The 21,067-nt window shown below is 39.9% G+C and overlaps 1 protein-coding gene across 1 annotated transcript; it reads left to right on the forward strand.

The window, feature by feature from the left end:
* Nucleotides 1-6,214: 6,214 nt before the first annotated feature.
* Nucleotides 6,215-18,298, forward strand: FABP12 (fatty acid binding protein 12; the record flags this gene model as incomplete). The annotated part of the gene is made up of 5 exons (XM_080694755.1): nucleotides 6,215-6,259; nucleotides 11,820-11,956; nucleotides 13,422-13,594; nucleotides 15,668-15,769; nucleotides 18,248-18,298. Exons 2-5 carry the CDS (start codon nucleotides 11,884-11,886, stop codon nucleotides 18,296-18,298), a joined length of 399 nt encoding a protein of 132 aa, XP_080550881.1. The 5' UTR covers nucleotides 6,215-6,259; nucleotides 11,820-11,883.
* Between the last annotated feature and the right edge of the window lie 2,769 nt (nucleotides 18,299-21,067).

Below are 21,067 nucleotides of genomic sequence, written 5' to 3' on the forward strand. Positions count from 1 at the left end.
CTTGAGCAGGCTCAACATGCCCGGGAGCTGCATACTGGTTATCCATGGCCTGCCTACCACCTGTGCACTTACAGGACTGTTTGGCTCCATCCAGAGCTCTTCATGACTCAAGAGGTGTGGAATCTCATAGACTTCTCCTCATGTCCCCTCCTTAGATTGGTCCTAACATTCAGGTCATTGTAGGCTTTCCTTAGGTTTTCCCATGTCTTTTGAGTGCTGGTAGTTCTCCTGTTTCCTGAAAAATCCATGTGATAGTGTATGATTCAGATACTGTTTCTGAAGATGACACTTGTCAAGATGTCCCAATGTGAGTGCCCAGGGTTACTCTACAAAGAGCAGGAAGTCCCAGTCTCTTGTGACAGATTCAGCCAGGAGTGTTTTCAAGGCATATCTTGACTTTTAACTTTCAGTAAGATACCTCATTCCCTCTACCCAGGAGAAGAAGGTTACTGCCAATAGCTCCAGGGAGAATTTCCATTTTTTTTTCTATCTAGTTGGAGTATATGACACCTCATCAGCGAACTGTCATTATACAATCAGTAGGTTCTTATTTCTGGGACTTCCATGCCACAAACAAAGGTCTGACCACAAAGAAAACTGTTTACTTTTCTTATTTTACTGCCAGGCCTCTAGTGGCGCCTATCCATTACCGCTGACCTCAGATCCTGTTGAACATTTTTTTTTGGAAGCACAGGGGCCCCTGAAGGTCCTGCCCTTTTTGCTGCACGACGGATGGGAAAGCAAGTTCTCTACATGTTGTGCTATCTCTGGATACTTCCAGGCATGACTGAATCTGGCAAGTAAAGTACAACATTTGAGGTTATACTGACAATATGTGGAAATCCTAGTGCTAATCAACATGGGGGATTCATGGAACAATGTTACAGAAGACTTGCAGGAAACAGCACTTAAAATACCAGGCAGGTTGGCTGTCAGAAGAGGGAAGCCTATGGCCAGTAGCAAGACCCCAAGCAGAAGGTTGGGGATCAAAGGCAAGACTCCAACCCACGAGGGCAGAAAAGGGCTTGCAAACACAGGATATGGTTTGAACTTCATTGGAGGTATTATTATGCAAGGGCCAAGGTCAAAGGAATAGTGTGAAAGCTGAGTGGGCAGAATGAGTTTGCAAACGCATGGGGTCTCAATGATAAAAAATGTGCACGTTTTAGGCCCAGAAAAGGTTGAGCTGGATTCAGAAAGTGAAATGTTGTATGTTCTACCTTGTATGCAAAAAGTATTTTTGCATGGAAGTTAGAAAAAGGGAAAGAAAGGGGGTGGGATCTCATAAAAACAGAAGAGAGGGAGACCAGTAGAGTAGGAGGGAGACAGGAGATGTGCTGAGAGTAGGAAGGGGTGGGATCTCATAAAAATAGAAGAGAGGAAAGGGACCAGGGGAGGCAGGAGGAGAGGAACAGGAGATGTGCTGGGAAATGAAATTGACCAAATTATGTTATGTGATTTACAGACATGTAACAATAAATCCCACTGTTATGCATACTCATAATGCATTGATAAAATATGTAGAAAAGATCCTATGATAAAAGATAAATCAGGGGACATATTAACAAAACTGAGAATTTTCTTGGTGGGGATTTTTAAAAGCAATATATATTATAATTTGACATAAAATAAAGAAAAAGTTGAGCTGATGGTAATTTCTAGGCTTATGGCAAAGAGCAGGGATTCTCACATTTTATTATATATGTAAATGACTCACCCAGGAGTCTTTTGAAAAATGCATATTCTCATTCAGTATATCTGGGACTGAATCTGATCACCTGCTTTGGTAACAAGCTTCTAGTGATGTAGATGCTGCTGATAATATGATCACATCTTTCTTGTCTTATTTTTTACTTTTTCTCTTTTTTAGTTTTTGGAATAAGTTTGGAGTTTCAGAGAAGCTGCAAAAATAGTATAGGGAATTTCCATATATCCTTCACCCAGCTTCGCCAACTATCAACATCTTCCTGTTCTGAGATCCAATTCAGGGTCCTATACTATATTTAGTCATTGAAACCCAAAGGGAAATCTGAATAAATCCTCAGGCTTCACTTGCTTCTGTGATCAATTTTAGAGGTTACCTAACTAAGTCATAGAGTCCCATCAGCTTTGCTACAGATAACACTTTTTATGTATTGGTCATAATGGTAATGGTTGTCTAAGTTGTGTTTCAGGAGCTTGGAGGTAACATAAACTGGTTGAAACCACCCACCTTTCACTTGGGCCTCTATAAGTGTCCCATGTGTGATCATTGACATCAAAGGCCCCCAAGCTCCACCCTCAGAGCCTGAGAATGCTGCCATTTTCTGAACATACATTCTATGAAGAGTCATGAAGTTCAATTACTATGTTCAGAACACTAATCACCTTATTCTTTACCTCCAATCTCCTTTCTCCATGCCTTAGACTACCATGCTTTTTTACCCCATAAATACATTTAAATTCCATTCTCAGGGAGGGGATTTGAGACTTGGGGCTCCCTCTTCTTCGTGTCTGGCTGTCCATAAACCCTCTTTTGCACAACCCTCATGGGCCTCCTTTGGTACAATCATTGTGTTTCCTTGGTTTCTTCCAATCGGTGACAGCTTTTTAGATTTTCCTTGTTACTCAAGACCTTTATGTTTTGAAGAGTATTTTGTAGAATGTTCCTTGCTTTCGTCTTCTTATATCTAATCACAATCAGGCTTGGTTTATGGGTGTTTAGGAAGAAAACCACAGAGATGGAGTGCTTCCTTTATTGTATCAAAATTGGGGCATGTGACCAGCATGATTGAACACTGATGATGTTAAACTCACTCACTTGGTTAAAGTGATGTCTGCCAAGTTTCTAACATTACCATTTCCCCCCTGCCATATTCTGTCTTTGGAAGTGAGTCAAGTGTCTAGGAATGCTCTCAAACTTGAGCAGGCATGGGAGATCATGTTAAAACATAGATTTCTGGATGCCTTTCTCAGCAGGTCTGATTCAGCAGGCTTGGGGGTGGAGCCCACAAATTTGCATTTCTAACAGGTTCTCAGATTATGATGATACTGGGTGGTAAGGACCACACTTTGTGAATCACTAGTCTACAGCATTTGTCCTTAATTCCTGGGCCTCAGACTTGAGTCAGAATCACCCAGAAGAAATGTAAAATTACATATTCTCTAGCCCAGTCTCTGACAATTCTGATTAAGAAGACTTAGGGTGGCTCACAGGAGTTAGCATTTTTATAAATGCAAGTTACGCCTGGGAACCAGTAGGGTTAATGCTTCTTACTCTACAAGAATCTGATGAAAATGTAATTGAGTCCAGAGCCTGGAGGCAGCAGGTGGGGTTCCCATAGCTCCAGCTGTAGGAACAGGGGCAGGAGGGCATGGGAACCCAGCAGGTCTGAATCAGAGGCCCTCAGACCTCCTGGCTTTGACATTGTAGTCTCTATTCATCTCTCCAGGAAGTCTGTCTATTATTTTGATTTGTCTGAATCATGTGATTTCTTAGAAGCAGACAGCACTGACCAGCCGGCACCCAACTCTAACATCGGGCTGCAGGGAACCTCTACTGAAATTCTGAAACAGAGGGAAGAACATTATAGTACTGTTTACCAGCAGAAACAGATTTATTCTATTGTTTAAATCTTAAGTTTTGCAATATATACCCAAAACAAGTTGTACAACTAAACATCACACAAGAAAACTGATAGGAAAAGAGAGAAAAGGGGGGAAGGAAAAAATCTAGATATAAGAAATATTTTTTACACAAACTAGATAAAAATAATTTTATGACACAATTAAATTGACAATTATTCAGTTTTTATTTTGATTTACTTATGTTGTTTGGAACTGGGGATTGAAATCAGGGGCATCCTACTTTCAAACTACAAACCCAGCCCTACTTATTTTTTTTTTTTTATTTTGAAATAGAGTCTTGCTAAGATGCTGAGATTGCTCTCAAACCTGTGATCCTCCTGTCTCAGCTTCCCAAGTAGTGGGATTACAAGAGTGTGACATCATACTTGGCTCATGTTTTATTCTATTTTTATGATTACTTACTATTATTTATAAAAGTTACATTTTTTGTGAAATGTTGACTAGTATTATTTATTTATTTTATGTTTTTGTGGTACTGTGGACTGAACCAAGGGTATTCTACCGCTGAACTACACCTTTAGAACTATTTTATTTTTTATTTTGAAACAGAGTCTCACTAAGTTTCGGGGGGGGCTTGTGTGCCACCATGCCTAGTGACCAGGATTATTTTAACTGACAATAATAAATTTGATAAAATAGACAATTCTAGGTAAATTTCACTGGTATTTCACATAATTTTAAAAGGTTCTTATTTTAAACAAAGAGGCCTAATTTTTTTTTGGTGTGTGTGTGTGTGTGTGTGTGTGTGTGTGGTATTAGGGGTGAAACCCAGCAACATTCTACTTTCGAGCTACACTCCCAGATATATATATATATATATATATATATATATTTTGGTACTGGGGTTCCTGGAAACCCTTCTACCTCTGGGGTACACTTCCAGACCAATCTTCATTTTTTTTTTTATTTGGAAACAGGGTCTCTTAAGCCAGCTAGGCTGGCTTAGAATCTGCGCGATCCTCCTGTCTCTGCCTCCCAAGCACGGGGGATTGCAAACCTGTGCCACCATGTCTGGCCCCAGCCCTATTACTTATTTTTTATTTTGAAACAGGGTCTCACTGAGTTGCAAAAGACCTCACTAAGCAGTATGTGAGGCTGTCCACGAACCGCAATCCTCCTGTCTCAGCATTCCAAATGCTGGGATTACAAGGGTGAGCCACCACACCTGGCTGAGACTTTAGATTTTAAAACTAGTTTCTTGCTGTGTTATTATCCTAGGGCTCCCACAAGAAATCTCCACAAATTTGGTGTCTTCAAATAACATATAGGCTGGGCATGGGGTGCATACTTGTATTTTCAGTACTTGGGAGGCTGAGACAGGAGGATCGCAGATTCACAGCCAGCCTTAGCATCTTAGTAAGACCGTATTTTAAAATAAAAGAATAAAATAAGGCTGGGAGTGTAGCTCAGAGATAGAATGCCCCTGAGTTCCATCCTCAGTACTACACACAAAACCAACCAAAGAAAAAATAGAAAGAGCTGTGTGGGGATGGTAGTTCCATAGTAGAGTGCATGCTCAGCCCACTTGTATTTTATAAACTTTAAAAAATAGGCTGGGCGTGGTGACGCATGCTTGTAATCTCTGCGCTTGGGAGGCTGAGATAGGAGGATCACACAGGTTCCAAGCCAGCCTCAGCTACTTAATGAGGCTCTCAGCAACTTAGTGAGACCCTGTTTCCAAATAAAGTATAAAACAGGTCTGGGAGTGTAGCCTGGAGGTAGAAAGCCTCTGGGTTCCATCCCCAGCACCAATAAACAAACAAACAAACAAACAGCCAGATAATAAATATGTTGGGTTTTGAGGGTCATGTGGTATTTGTTGCAACTCCTTAACTTTTCTATTGTAGCCTGAGAGCAGCCATAGGTAATACATAATGGAACAAGTGTGACCAGCTCTATAACACTAACTGCACGTGGTACCTAGATTTGGTATATGATTTTGCCAGACTCTACTCTAAATTACCAATTTGTTCTCCAGCTTTCTACTATATTGCTAAGTATCCTATGGAGACTTTAGGGAACTTAGCAGAGCTTTACAAGCTCTTTCATAAACTTGGGAACATTTTGGTTGTCTCTTTCAATCCCCATTGTATACTCAGTGGTGGGCCACACCTGGTGTAGTTGATCTTTCATGTGGTAGGCACTCAAGTATTTATAGAATGAATAGCAAAGAAAGAAGGCCTGAGTTTCTTTTGTATATCTTTTCTTCAGAGGGCCCATTGTGCCTTGTTCCCCTCTAATATACTTCAAATCATGTAGTTGGAAATAACTCAAGTTCATTATGCCAAGATGCTAAAAACTCTTGTATGATGGGACTCTCTTCTCCTTTTTCAGGAAAGATCTGTACCTCAGGTGTTAGTCAATATAGGCACAATATCATTCTGCAGAAAGAACTTTTGTGTATGTATATGTCAGAGAACAACCAGATGACTATCTCTAAGAAGAGTCCAGAAGATACCACTTCCAGGCCATCAGAATGAACTGGGGAGGAGGACCACTGCACCACCAAAAGTTTCAGTGATTGCTCCTCTTGGGCTGCCATACAGTTTGCTTGTTGATAGCAATGAGAATGAAATGACCTCAAAGTGTGTAGGTTACACAGCAATGCATTACTACCAAGAGTCAAAAGACGGTAAGTATCATAACAAGGGCAAAGTTAAAGGCACAGTTAATGGGGTGGGGGATCTGGAAGGGGTCATGGAGATGATAAAAAAGACACTGTATCCACGGAGGCAAAAGAGATGGATCACCAACAAGGATAATAATATGTTCAATCAAAAGAAGGCAAGAATGGCCAGGCGTGGTGGCTCATGCTTGTAAACCCTGCATTTGGGAGGCTGAGACAGGAGGATTACATAGGTTCAAAGCCTGTCTCAGCTACTTAGTGAGGCTCTCAAAAACTTAGTGAATTCTGTTTCCAAATAAAATATTAAATAGGTCTGGGAGTATATCCTGGAGGTAGAAACCCTCTGGGTTCCACCCCTAGTACCACCCACCCCCCTAAAAAAAAGAAGGCAAGAATAGATGGGCAGTAGCCTAAGGGTGATGCCCCAATAGAAAACCTAAGCCAATTTCAGATCCAGAAACCAGTGAATAAAAAGGAAGTAATTCAATAGGGAGAAGAAACCTGAAATATCATAAAAATAACATATATTTTTCTCTTCTTTCCTGAAAAGACCTGTTTGAATTTACTTGACAAAATACGCAATGGGGAAAGAAGATCCAGATATTTTGAGAATATTGGGTCTAAATTAACACTAACTCATGACATTACAAAGCAGTATGCTAGGTGAAGTCATAAAGGTACAGGTAATAAACAGAATCCAGGCCACACTGTAGCTCTCAGTAGGTCTAGCAGGTCAGTGAACTCACCCAGTTGTCATTTCTCATCCCCTACGTGTAAAATCGGGACTAGTATACTTGGCTGCTAGAGAAACATCCATTTGAATTCTTCTCCTGGCTATATGAGAGCTATCATAGCAGGGAAGGCAAAGTAGAGGCCTCTAAAACTGTCCCCCACATCCCCACCCCCTTCTCCAGCCCTGGCTAAGATGGTGAATCAAAAAATATCGCATTGTGTAGTGATAGGCAGAGGAATGGCAGAAATTAGTGCTAATCTGAAGAATCTGGAGAATGTAGAGAATGGGTGGGCCATATCATAGGCCAGTTAACTCACCAGGCTTGACTAGAGCAGGAACCAAATGAATCTTTCTTTCTCTCCTTCCTTTCTTCCTTCCTTTCTTCCTTCCCTCCCTCCCTCCCTCCTCCCTTCCTTCCTTCCTTCCTTCCTTCCTTCCTTCCTTTCTTCTTTTTGTGGCACGGAGGATAGAAACCAGGGGTGTTCTACCTCTGAGCTACACCCCAGCCCTATTTTTTATTCTTTATTTTGAAACATAGTCTAAGTCTAAGTTGCAGAGGGCCTCACTCAGTAGCTGAGGCTGACCAGGAATCCTCGATCCTTCTGTCTCAGCCTCTCAAGTACTGGGATTACAAGTGTGCGTCACCATGCCCAGCTCCAAATGAATCTTGAAGAATGACTGTAGACTATTACAAATACAACTAAATTTAACTCAGTTGTTGCTAGCTTTGCCAATGTGTTATCTTTGCTGGTGCAGAGTGAAAAGCCATCAGGTACATGATGTATAGACAGCGATTTGGCATTTGTTTCTATCTCAGGAAAGATCAGAAAGGAGGGTCAAAAACTACATTTACATGAACAAATAACCACATATATTTGCAGTTTTGTCCCTAGACTGTGAGACCTCCTGCCCTCTGTCCTAATCAGATGATATCTGAACTGGTTGGACGTGGAACACAACACCATGAACACCATGTTTATCAGATTAGGCAGAAGGTGAAAGAAGAGGCTAGCATTCTGGAGGCCTTAGTAAGACACCTGTAATACAGGGTATAAGAGTGAATGATGACCCAGGAAACTTCTGCTCTTGTGAAATCTTTAGGAGTCCAGTTTAGTCAAGCACATATAAGGTCTCCTAAAACAAAAATTGCTATACTTTGTCTCTACTACCAAAATTTCTGTAGGACTCTTTGGCTTATGGTGACACCTGATTTCTTACCTACGAGTGTTCTTCAGCCTATATATTGGATTCAATGGAAGGATCCTTCTCTGGGTGGGGCCTGAAGCAAGAAAAGGATCTATAAGGCTGGGCACAATGGAGCATGCCTATAATCTCAGAATTTGGGAGGCTGAGACAGGAGGATCATGGATTTATGGACAGTCTCAGCAACTTAGTGGGACCATCAGCACTGTAATGGGACCCTGTTTATAAATAAATAAATAAATAAATAAATAAATAAATAAATAAATAAACAAACAAACAAACTGGAGAAAAATGCCCCTGAGTTCAAGTTTGATCTTCAGTAGCAAAAAAAAAAAAAAAAAGAAAGAAAAAAAAAAGAAAGGGGGGGATCTTCAAGAAGTCAGTCTACAGTACAAGCAGCCTTGCTTTGTGGGTTATATGATTGGCAAACCCAAACCCTATAATGTTGGAGATGTTAGTGTTAAGAAAAAGGATATGGTATGGCATTTATATATTAAATCCTGGTGAAACCATTACAACACAGACCTCTGGGGTTCTAGAGCAAGCCCATACATCTGTCTTTGGTGGTTCTAGGGATTGAACCCACGGTATTCTACCACTGACCTACATTCCCAGTCCTTCTTATTTATTTTTTATTTTTGGCAGCAGAAATTGAACCCAGAAGAAGCCTGCCTCGAAGCTACACTCCATCCCACCTTTTTATCTTTTCTTTGCTTTTTTAATTTTTTTTTAAAACAGGGTCTTTGCTGAGGCTGGCCTTGAGTCTATGATCCTCCTGTCTCAGCCTTCCAAAAACTGGGATTACAGGTGTGAGCCGCTGGGCTTGGCTGAGACTTGTAAACCCTTTGAGAAAGTAATCCCGGTGTGTTACTGGGGCCCAGCAGAGACATAATTCTTGACAACCAAGGAACAATGGGCCTGGCTGGAACTATCCATTGTGAGCTGGGTTCTGTCAGACCCCCAGAGTCATAAACTCAGGCAGGCCAGGCAGCAGTCCTCTGGGATCAAGCCAGAGCAACACCAGAAGGTAACCTCAGGAGCAGGTAGCCCTAATCCCCATCCCCGCCATGGGCAGGACTAGCTCCCCTCCCTCTGGTCATGCCTAGGATAATATGGGGTCTCTCATAACCGACTGGAGGAGAAGGAAAAGCCCGAATGTATTTTGTGGGTCATTCAGTTCACTGTTGGGGAAAGCTGAAGATGAATAGTGGTTTTATTTTGCTTGGAGTGGCAGGGGCTTGAGACACTGGTAAAGAAAAATCACCTCAACAGACAAAGTGAAGAGTGGTGTGCCTGGGACCCATTTTGTAGAACAGGAATGGTGGCTTATGACCAAATATCCGTAGTCAGGGGTAAAGGTTAATAGTCTGATAGGCTGATCAGGGGTCAGGAAGAACTGAAAATTTCAGGTGGATGTTTGGTGTAAATGATTGGGGGTGGTCGTGAGAGTGGCTGTAGTGTGGAGATTTATTACTCACACATTAGCGGAGACCAGAAGGTATCCAGCACCTGAATGACCAAGTAGACAAAATGACTTGGCAGTGGATATTGAGAGCCAGTCTTTGAACTCGACATGATGATACATGAAGGGGCCACAGTGGCTGAAGCAGGGGCAGGACAAGGGCTCGACCTTATGATTCATCTACTGCCGCCACTCCATGTCTAACCTGTCACTGAGAGAACGGCACTGCTCCCGATCTGCCACCTTCTTCGAGGATCTAATTCCATCAGTGATTTTCCTTATGATGGAGAATCGATATGTGCCTAACATACGCAGTAACATGTTCACCATTTTCTTGAAAACTCTTAGGAATTTTAGTACCTTCATCACCTGGTTTTAGTATTTACAGTGTCTTCGGGTTCATTTCCTGGCTTTACCCTCATGCCCATTAAATTGAATGGGCATAAACTTACAATTTGTGCACACTAGGGTAAAACTTATAATTTGTGCACACTAGTATACATCTGTGACTGTAGTACTCAGGAGGCTGAGACTGGAGGATCACAGGTTCAAGGCCAGCCTTAGTATCTTAGTGAAGCCCACAACAACTTAGTGAGACCCTGTTTCTAAATAAGAAATACAGTAGAGCTGGGGGTGTAGCTCAGAGGTAGAATACCACTGGGTTCAATCTTCAGCCCCCCCCCCACCACCACAAAAAACATAATGTTAAATTGCCTAACTCAGGAGAAAAAAGTATCAAGAAAAAAGTATTGTGTATCTTTACCAGCCATAATTTAGACATTTAATCAGTAGTATTTGCAAAATTTCTTAGCTTTATATTAAGTTTATAAGATTTTTGCTCCATTAATGTTTGTTGAATAACTGTTAGTAAAACTATTGACCTGGATGGTTGCTTTCATAGATATTGGGGTTTGGAGATTTAAAATTTCAACAGGAAGTAGAAAATACTGTATTCTCTTTTTTGTCTTAAAACGATTTCCTAACTTTGGTGTTTCTTAATAATCTATGTCAATATGAGGACATCAAGTGCTGCCTAGAATTGAAATGGCCTCCGGCTGATGGCATATGAGGCTGAGTTTGACCTTCAGCCGAATCTCTGAGTCTCGTCATCCCTCCTTGATGCATTTGATATATATTACTTGTCCCCTGTTCTGATTCCTTACAGATATCAGTGGGAATCAGAGTGTCAGGGCTTAAAGAAAGAGAAAGCAGCCTGAATTAAGGATTATTATAATTTTTCTTTGGTAAATTCTACCTCTGAGTTACACCCCCAGCCCTTTTCATATTGATTTTGTTTTTTGGTACTAGAGATTGAACCCAGGGCCATTCCACCTTTGAGCAACACACCCAGCCATTTTTATTTTTGATTTTGAAACAGTCTTGCAAAGTTGCAGAAGGCCTCATCAAGTCGCTGAGACTGGCCTCAAATCTGTGGTCCTCTTGACTTACCCTCCTAAGTACTGGGATAGGCATGCACCATCATGTCCAGTTCTCTTAAGGAGGATTTACTCAGAAGATATTTGTCATTCTTATGACAATAATGACTGAGCCGGCATCTGGAGAAACATCGGTAACAAGCCTGTGTGTGTTACACAGTTTTTTTTTTTTTTGATGTGCATGTGTGTGTGTGTGTGTGTGTGTGTGTGTGTGTGTGTGTTGATCTCTTGTTCAGAATGCATGTGCCTTAAGATATATGTTTCAATGCTAACTAATCTTGACTTTTTACTTCAAATGCCAAATGCCATACATGTAGACTCTGGTATTTAGTTCAAATTATTAAAAAGGGAGATATAACATCAGCAAAAAGTCAACGAATTGGATTTTTCCGAATCACTCTTGGTCAGAGAAAGAAGAGACCTGGGCCCCGGGGTGCTGTTGCAGAGTGGCTGCTCAGGTCCCTGTGGATATGGCAGGTCCCTAGGGAAGGGATAGTGTCTATCTTGATCCTTTATTAGTGCCAGAATACTTTTTATTGATTCCTCCTAATAAACTATCCTATTTTAATTTTTATCCTGGATTTTTACATTTAAGAGAGCTATTCTGCTTTAAGTGGTAGTAAGAGAAAAAAATCACAAGTATTAAAGTTCTTCTATGTTTATTCTCCTGATTTTTCTCCTTGCGTTTTCTACCTAGAATGGTATTAAAAACAGTTTCCAATACTCTTTCAGTGAACACCAACACACACATCCATGTGAAGCTATTTTCTTTTGAGAACAGCTTATCTCAGACAGGATGGTGGATCAACTTCAAGGAAAATGGAAATCTATTTCTTGCGACAATTTCGAAAAGTATATGAAAGAACTGGGTGAGCCATGTTTATTTGCATATCACATCCGGTATTAATGGGGGTTTAGATGGTGTAGAACTTTCTCTATATAAGATTAGTCTTGTCCATCCCCATTTTTCACACAGGGAAAATAAATATTGTCAACCCCAGGATGTAGTTGTGTGCGAAACTAGGTTGGAATCAACATAATCCCTCAAACAATTTACCATGGGTTTATATAAGCAAATGTGAATAAAGCACTTACTAAAGAAGAAAATCACACCATTATTTTGAAAAGTGATTAGTTTGTAAAGAGTTGCTTTAACTTTTAAAATGACCATGTTTTCTAGCTTCTGGCGGCTGCTGGCGTGCCTCGCTATGCGGCCGTATCCCAACTTGCTCCTGTTTTCTCTTTGCCTGCTTCTCTTCTGCTGGCTCACACCCCCCTTCCCTTCTTGTATAAAGATCTTGTATTTATTATTAGGCTCATTCTGATAAGCCAGGATTATCTCTCCATCTGAAGATCCGCAAATTAACTACGCTTGCAAAATCCCCTCTGGCCTATAAGTTAACAGTCAAAGGTTCCAGGAATTAGGATATCAATATCTTTGGGAACCATTGTCTAATATTTTCACATCTTGTGATCATGTTTTACAGCACAGATTCCATGCACCATGCTGTATCTTTTTTGAAATTTACCTTAGTTATGTTATGAATGAATTTCTATTTTTATCAAAAATGCTTGTACATGTATCATATAATGTTATATGTGAAAGATTTTTTTTACTGCAGACTTATATGTAACAACAAGAATGGAAGCAAGTTAACTGATCACCAATGAGGGTCAGAGAAAATAAATTTTGAAATGTGCCTACTATGGTATATTATATAGCTATGAAAAAATATATATCTGCATTTATTGACAAAAATATTCAAGAGATGTAGATAAGGAGGAAAAGAGTTGAATAACTTCATATAATATAGTTATATATTTGAAAACCCTATATATAGTGGGGATGGTTGAGGTATTGTTGCTACTAAATTGTGTATTTAAAATGGCTAAAATGATAAATTTGTATTCTGAGTATTTTACAATAAAAATGCATACTAGAGGAAACAAGCTCTGCATATAAATGTCAGCAAAAAGCTAAAAATATGGAAGAATTCATACCAAAGTATTGTTTGCATGTTAAATGGCTAAATTTTTAAAATAGGGATATGGTTCTTAGATTTAAAGAGCTGTTTAGAGGAGCCCTTGAGCCAAGGAAGTTAATAACTAATTACAGACTAGAGAAGACAATCAACAAAACTGGAAGTGGACTTTTCTGTCAAAAATAATGGATTTTAATGGGTGGTGCAACTATTAGCTTTAAATATTTGACTTTATGAGGCATTAAATCTGTTTAATTCCCAAACCTCCTTCTTATTAAAGAATTATACAAACAACATGATTTCTTGGTGCCAACAGTAGATTTACTGATTTGTCCATTTATCTGATTTCCAGGAGTAGGAAAAGCCAGCAGGAAATTGGGCTGTCTGGCAAAACCCACCGTGACCATCCGTACGGATGGAGACATGATCACCATTAAAACCAAAAGCATCTTTAGAAACAATGAGATTTCCTTTAAACTGGGAGAGGAGTTTGAAGAAACCACACCAAGCGGCCATAAAACCAAGGTGATGTCTATGACAGTCTTTCAGATAATTCTCATCAGGTTGCAAATTAGAGTTCATGCTAAGAAAGCAATAGTAGCAAACATCTATAAAGTCTTTACTGTTTAAACCTTTGGCTAACACGACATTGAATATTAATATACATTAACCCTCCTGGGATACTTGTGGAAAAATACTGTCAGCCCCATAGTTACGGACATGAAGTCTGGGGTAGACATCTGAAAATTGCATTTTTCACAATGATTCTGAGACTGATGCTTCCAGACCACATTTAGAGGATCATTTTTCTAGAATAATATCGAGACTTCTCAGAAACAAAAGTTCCCCCTTTTCTACAAATAGATTCACAATGAATAAAACTTGTTAGCTGGTATAACGAAGGATATGTTCCTGTAACAGATGAATCATGGGCACTCAGTGACTAAACACAATGGGGAATTATTTCTAATTAAAAGTTCAGTGTTGGAGTAGAGATCAGGAAGTTGAGTGTGTGTCTGCCTCTCTTAGTTTCTCAGAGATTCAGGACAAAGAAGTTCAATTACTTTATATCTGTGCAATCTAGAACATGCAATCTCCTTGGTCAACAAGATAAAACAGATTCTGGGCTCTTTATTGTGTCAGTCTGAAAGTGACACACACACACAGTCTCACAGTTCATAGCTCCAGTTCGACTGTCATTTTCTTATACCAAGTATTTTACTTTGTTTGTTGTTTGTTTTCTGTTTTCCCACACCAGGACATAAGCACCTCAAGGTTGTATTTCTTGTGTTTCACAGAACCTAGTTTTTGATACAAAATAGTTCATCAAGAAATATTCAAAGCCGGGCATGGTGGCACATGCTTGTAATCCCCGCGCTTTGGAGGCTGAGACAGGAGGATTGCACAGGTTTGAAGCCAGCCTCAGCTACTTAGTGAGGCTCTCCGCAACCTAGTGAGACTCTGTTTCCAAATAAAATATAAAAAAAAAAAACTAGGTCTGGGAGTATAGCCCGGAGGTAGAAAACCTCTGGGTTCTACCTCCAGTACCACACACACAAAATATTCAGTAGCGGATTGCCAATTTCTATGGAGGCTGATCTCCTGATGAAAGGAATTATCATATCACTTTTTTACTTACTGACTTACTGTCTTTTTTTTATCTTTAGGATACTGGGAATTAAACCCGGGGGCTCTCTACCACTAGCTATACCCCCATCCCTTTTTACGTATTATTTCAAGGCAGAATCTTGTTAAATTGACCAGGCTGCCTTCAAACCTCCGAAATTCCTGCCTCATCCTCTTGAATTGCTGGGATAGTAGGCATGTACCACCATGTTCTGCTCTTACCATTTTAAATGGTAGTTACTAAATAAACATAAGACTTCAAATTTCTGTACAACATAAAATGAGAGAATTTTGAAATATATGTTTAACAAAGATGTTTGTTAATTTTTTAAAGAGAAACTACTATAAAGAAAAAGCTGAAAACTGTTAGAGTAGGAAGGAAAGGGGGCTTTCCTCCTCTAAGTAAGACTTTAAACTGGGAGTTTGAATTAGCTTCCCGTATATTTTTAAAGGTGAAACTTAATTGTGATTCTTTGCACAAAACACAATGCCTTGCCCATAAAACAAAAGATTAAAAAAATATCACTTTTCAAGTTATGTTTTGACTCTTATAAAATACCTTCCCCTCCTAGAAGAACTAGCCAATAAATAAATTTATTGTTGAAAAAGTCTTAAAATAAATGAGATTGTCAATACTGTTAAAACCACCTAAATATAGCCGGACATTGTGGCACATGCTTGTAATCCCCGCACTTGGGAGGTGGAGAGAGAAGGGTCACAGAGGTTCGAAGCCAGCCTTGCTGGCTTAAGAGACCCTGTTTCTAAATAAAAATATAAAAAATAGGTGTCTGGGAGTGTAGCCCAGAGGTAGAAGGGTTTCCAGGAACCCCAGTACCACCAAAAAACAAAACAAAACAAAACAAAACAAAAAACCTAAAAGTATAACAATGGAGAAAAAATATGTGGCCCCAGTTAAAATGTTAGCGTTAGTGCATGACAATCCAATCTGACTTGGCTTGGCCTCTTTTTCAGAGCACAGTCACCCTGGATAATGACTCCCTGGTTCAAGTTCAGGACTGGAATAGCAAGGAAACCACCATCCGAAGAAAATTGGTGGATGGGAAACTTGTGGTGGTGAGTGAGCTGCTTCTCGGCTTTCTCTCTTACAGCAGTACCCGATAAAGAATCACTGAAATAACTTGTTCTACAACAAGGAAAAGGAATGCCAGTTTTCGTTTTCCTCTTGCTTTCTAAGAATTGAGAGAAACATTGGCAGAAAAATATATAATCATAAATGTTACAAAATGTATATGGATGGAGGAACTAAAAAACTAAAGAGGAATTTAAAATTGTATAACCTAATTGTTTGACTCTAGTGTAAATGAAAGCAAACATGTCTTTGTGCAATAAAGATTTCAACAGGGGCTGAGGGGTGTTGCCTCTCCTCCACCCTATATTAGGATTAACTCCTCACTGTTCTTCCAAATTGATGCCAAAGCATGAAAGGTACGTTTAAACTAGGAGTGTAAAGCAAAGGTGGTGTGCCAGAGCCAGCCGGCAAAAGTATGGGTTCTGAAGAGAGGCGTGAGGATGAAGAATTCAACTCTTAGAATTTGATTCCGAGAATATTTAATTCTAACATGGGGTGGGCTGCCAGCCCACTATCTCTATTGGCTGACCCCTGCTCCTGGGTCAATATCTCTACTGGTCGACGACTACTCCTGGGTCAGTATTCTCTATTGGGCCGACTCCCTGGCCTACCTACTGGCCGACCTACTTCTGGGTCAATATCATCTCTCTCGGGCCGACAATGTGTTTATTTTTCTTGAGGTGTTTATAGAGTTACAGGTCAATCAATATCCTCGTGCTATCACCACCGGAATACAATAGAGACCAATCCAAAGCACGTACATTACAGGTAGGTTAATCAGTATCCTTGTGCCATCACCACCTGATCTTCTCCCAGACCTTTTACTTTGAACTTTCTGTGAGCCCAAACTTTGTTGACTCTGGGCGAAGGACAGTCAGCCGAGTCAGAAATATTCTTTTAGGGGAAAACCTTAATGGCTCCCAACAGTGGTGCCCTTTTTTGGCACATGGATGAATTAACACAGGTAAGAACTAACATATCTTTCATGCATTATTTATCCAATACTCAGAATAATCCTGTGTAAAAATTTATTAGCCCACTTAACCTCCGTAGAAACTAAGATTCAGACACTGACTTCCTTAAGGACACAAAGCTAGAAAAAAATGTTGTAGTGCTGGGACTAAAATTCAGTTGGTTTCAATTTAAAACTTGTACTATTGGGGGACAGTACTAGGGACTGAACCCAAGGGCATTCTACCTGCAAGCTCCACCTCCAGCCCTTCTTTTTTTATTTTTTAAAATTTTCTAGTGGTGCATGTTAATGGAGTACAAGGTGGTAGAGGCATACATGCACACGTCACCCTATTAGCCCTTACCCAGTCCCCACCACAAGAATATCAAAGTCAGTATCTATGTTTTTGTTTTGAATCAGACTCTTACTAGGTTGCTCAGAGTCTCATTATGTTGCTGAGGCTGTCTTTCAAAATGCAATCCTCCTCTCTCAGCCTCCCAAGTACTGGGTATATGACCCCTGTCCAGATCAAAGTTTGTACATTTTTTTACCTTTCTGCTTCCTCCCAGTTTGGCTTCCCAGGCCATCTTTCCTACTTTTAAAGAGTGGAGCAAGAGTTTCAATGCCTCTCTTCCTCTCAAACCTTTCACTCCAATGAAGAACAAGTAATTATGGGTATAATATAAAATAGTTCAAAGAAAAATGTGAGAATTATATGGAGGTAACAACAATAACAAAATCTATCCTCATCCTAATATGGTGATATCTTTTAATTGAGAGTCCATTGTATTCCTCATTAACTTTAGAAGGTAAGGATTAAGAATGATTAATTTGTTGCTTTGTATAATGACATTAGCAAACAAATGGGCAGGTAAATAAATAATTCCATGAATAGCCAATAAGTAAATGGTTCATTTGGAAGGATAGTAGACAAATAATCCAAAGATTCAGATTCAGCTCTGCCCTTCAATGTGTTTGGAACTTTGGACAACTCACCCGCCTGAGGTTCCAGTTCCTTGCCTTTAAAATGTAGATAGTACCTTCACAGAAGCTTTTCTGAGGTGTGTGTGTGTGTGTGTGTGTGTGTGTGTGTGTGTGTGTGTCCTCTGATAAAAATATATGATATATATAAAACCATACATATGTTATATTTATATATATGAAAATATAGTGACAGGTATGAAAATTATACAACACTACATTGATATGTTAGCATTGTTATTATTTGAAATATGTAGAACATGTAAGGTAGCAAAATGGCCTCAGTGGGTGAATTTAAAGTATATTAATAAAGCCTTAAAATTATAAATTTATGCTTTTTTAATTTATATACAAATATTTCTTATATATACACCACATATGTATACACCATATATATATAGCAAGCATCTATTTATATAATCTATATAGATGCAAAAACTACTGTGTATGGCCAACTTAGTTTGTATTTTTATAGCTGTCAGCTTTTATCAATAACACTGAAATTGTTCATCCTTCTTTTGTCTTCTAGGAAAGTACCGTGAACGATGTCGTCTGTACCCGAACATATGAGAGAATATGAATGAACTCACTCTCACGTTCTGGGCACTCGCAAACTGCTGAGGTTGTTTGAATAAAGTTCAAAGTGAAATAATGTGACTATTAATATTATCACTACTAATTGTTGATATTTACACAGAAATATCAACAATTTTGGTTACATTTGTTAACTATGCCTACATTATGTAGTACCTTGGCATTAGCAGTTATAGGAAGCCAGGACAATACATCCTGTTCAATGCAGGGTAGGATAATATATTCAGAGAGGCACTTCACACTGATTTTTTTTCTCATTAGGCATATTATACCCTTCTTTCAAATTCAATATGAGCTTCACTATAGTGAAAAAAATAATTTTGATTTTTAATAACTGACATAGGACATAGTGTTACTCACAGGTTACACCATAGCTGTATGTGAAAGAAACATGTTTAGATTAAGACAATAACTAACTGCAATATAAGAACTATAATAGCCAGCAGAGCGGCATACACCTATAATCCCAGTACTTGGGAGACTGAGACAGAAGGATCACAGGTTCACAGCCAGCCTCAGTTACTTGATAAAGCCCCCTGTAACTCAGTGAGACCCTGTTTCTAAATAAAAGTTAAAATCGGGCTGAAGTATAGCTTAGAGGTATACATTCCCTTGGGTTCAATGCCCAGTGCCACAATAAAAAATAAATATAATAGCACATATTATTACAGAAAACATCCATAACCACCATCATCATCACTGAAAGCCACCACAGAGGAGATTATTTTGTTTTATTTGCACCAAACCTCATGCAATGTTGGGCCTGAGAGAGATTTTAGAAACCTTGCAGATTGATCATCGTATTTTGTACGTGGGGAAATATTCCCTACCCGTTAACTAGATATTTCAAAAGCACCTAAATGGCCTCAGGAAGAACTGGAACCAGAATCTCTGTTTTCCAACAGTGAATTTCAGCTGGAAGAGTTAGGTAGAGTCCCATTCACCCTGCATGACCAGGAATGAGAGGTAACACTACACCAAACTAACCAATAAGCAAGCTTCCCTTGGTCTTAAACTGTGTGGCAGGATGCAGTGGCTTAGTCCAGCTGAGAATGTAGTGTTTGAATTTGTGGCTTATTGCTGTTTATTTGCCTAAAGTAGTATTTGAGAGCTGGGCATGGTGGCACACGCTTGTAATCCCAGCATTTGGGAGGCTGAGACAGGAGGATGGTGGTTCACAGCCAGCCTGAGCTACTTAGTGAGGCCCTTTGCAACTCAGTGAGAGCCTGTTTCTAAATAAAGAGTAAAAAAAAAAAAAAAAAAAATAGAGCTGGGAGGGGTGTAGCTTGGAGGTAGAATGCCCCTAGTTTCCATGCCCAGTACCGCCAAAAAAAAAAAAAAAATGGGGGCCCTTGGTGCTCTGTACAAGGGAGAAAAGCACGTATTGACAGTGGAAAGCATGGGCTGGACAGAGAGGACTGCAGGCAGAGGCGGAAGAGTCTGTCTTCTGTGCTGTGCATGTGGCTGTGAACAGGAGCAGCTGTGCTGCAGGAATCAGGTAATAGCTTGCCGTAAAGAGAAGAGAGAAATGCTTTCTCCCCATCAGATGGAGCCCAGGACTGCTCCACCACCGGCAGAAGCAGAGGCAGTGAGAGCTGTGGGAAGCAGTGCTCCTGGCCTCAGCATTAGGGTATCCTGCCTCCTGTGGCAAGGAGACACTCTTGTAGGCAGCTGTGGGACATAGCTTATAGAGGAGGGGTAGTTCTCAGAAACCATGAGAACACAGGAGGAACACCCCCTGATAACCCCGAGGACACTGCGTGGGCAGGGGCTGGGAGCAGGGTGGACTTTGCAAAAGCTGGAGTTGTACATGAGCCAGGGCAAACAAATGCCTGCTTTTTGATAGTGATGAAGTGTGATTTCATTGTCAACAGTCTACCAAAGCCTAGAGATATGTGAGTTCTCAACACACACACACACACACACACACACACACACACACACACACACCAGCAACCAAAGCTGTTTCAGGAGAGAGAAGCTTCATGCTCACCTTCTTACTATCCCTTTACGCAGTAGAGAATCGTTAAAATTGAAAGCCATTCACTGTGGCTGATGGGAGTGCATTTCCCTCTAGTATGGCTGGGTGGCTGATTTAACCAGACAGAAAAAACAGACCCCTGTTCCAAAGTGACATGGCAATTCAAGATTTGCTGCATATTCACCACGTACCAGGCTCTGCATGAGAACTCTTGATAGAAGGAGAACTAAGTCATGTGCTTGATGGACTCTGCAGAAAAGTGCTGCTCTGTGTATCAGTCAACCTTCTGGCACTATAATAAATACCCGAGTTAATCAACAGAGAAAGAGAAAAGGGTTTTTTTTTTTTTTAATTTCTACCTTATTTTATAAACTTTTATTAGTCCATTGTAATTATATATTATAGTGATATTCAAAGTGATTCAAACGTACTTGCGCACAAGAAAAGGGTTATTTGGGGCCACAGTTTTGGCGGTTCCAGTTCATGACCATTTGGCCCCATTGCTTTGGTTCTGTGGCGAAGCAGCCCATCACTATGGGAGCACAAGGAGTCACAGTAAGGATGGTGAGAAGAATTAGGATTCTGGACATAGTTCTAAGTCTGAACTTATTGATGGATTAGATATGGAAGCAGAGCAAGGTAAGAATGATTTAAAAGTCTTAAGTCTCATATCAGAAAGATGCATTTTGCTAATATTATCTAAATGATGCCAATGCCTGTTTTCATAAGTACACTGACTTACAAAAAAAAACTAAAAAGAGCAAGACAGAATTC

This window comes from Muscardinus avellanarius, assembly GCF_963383645.1.
Source record: "Muscardinus avellanarius genome assembly, chromosome: 4".
NCBI lineage: Eukaryota > Metazoa > Chordata > Mammalia > Rodentia > Gliridae > Muscardinus > Muscardinus avellanarius.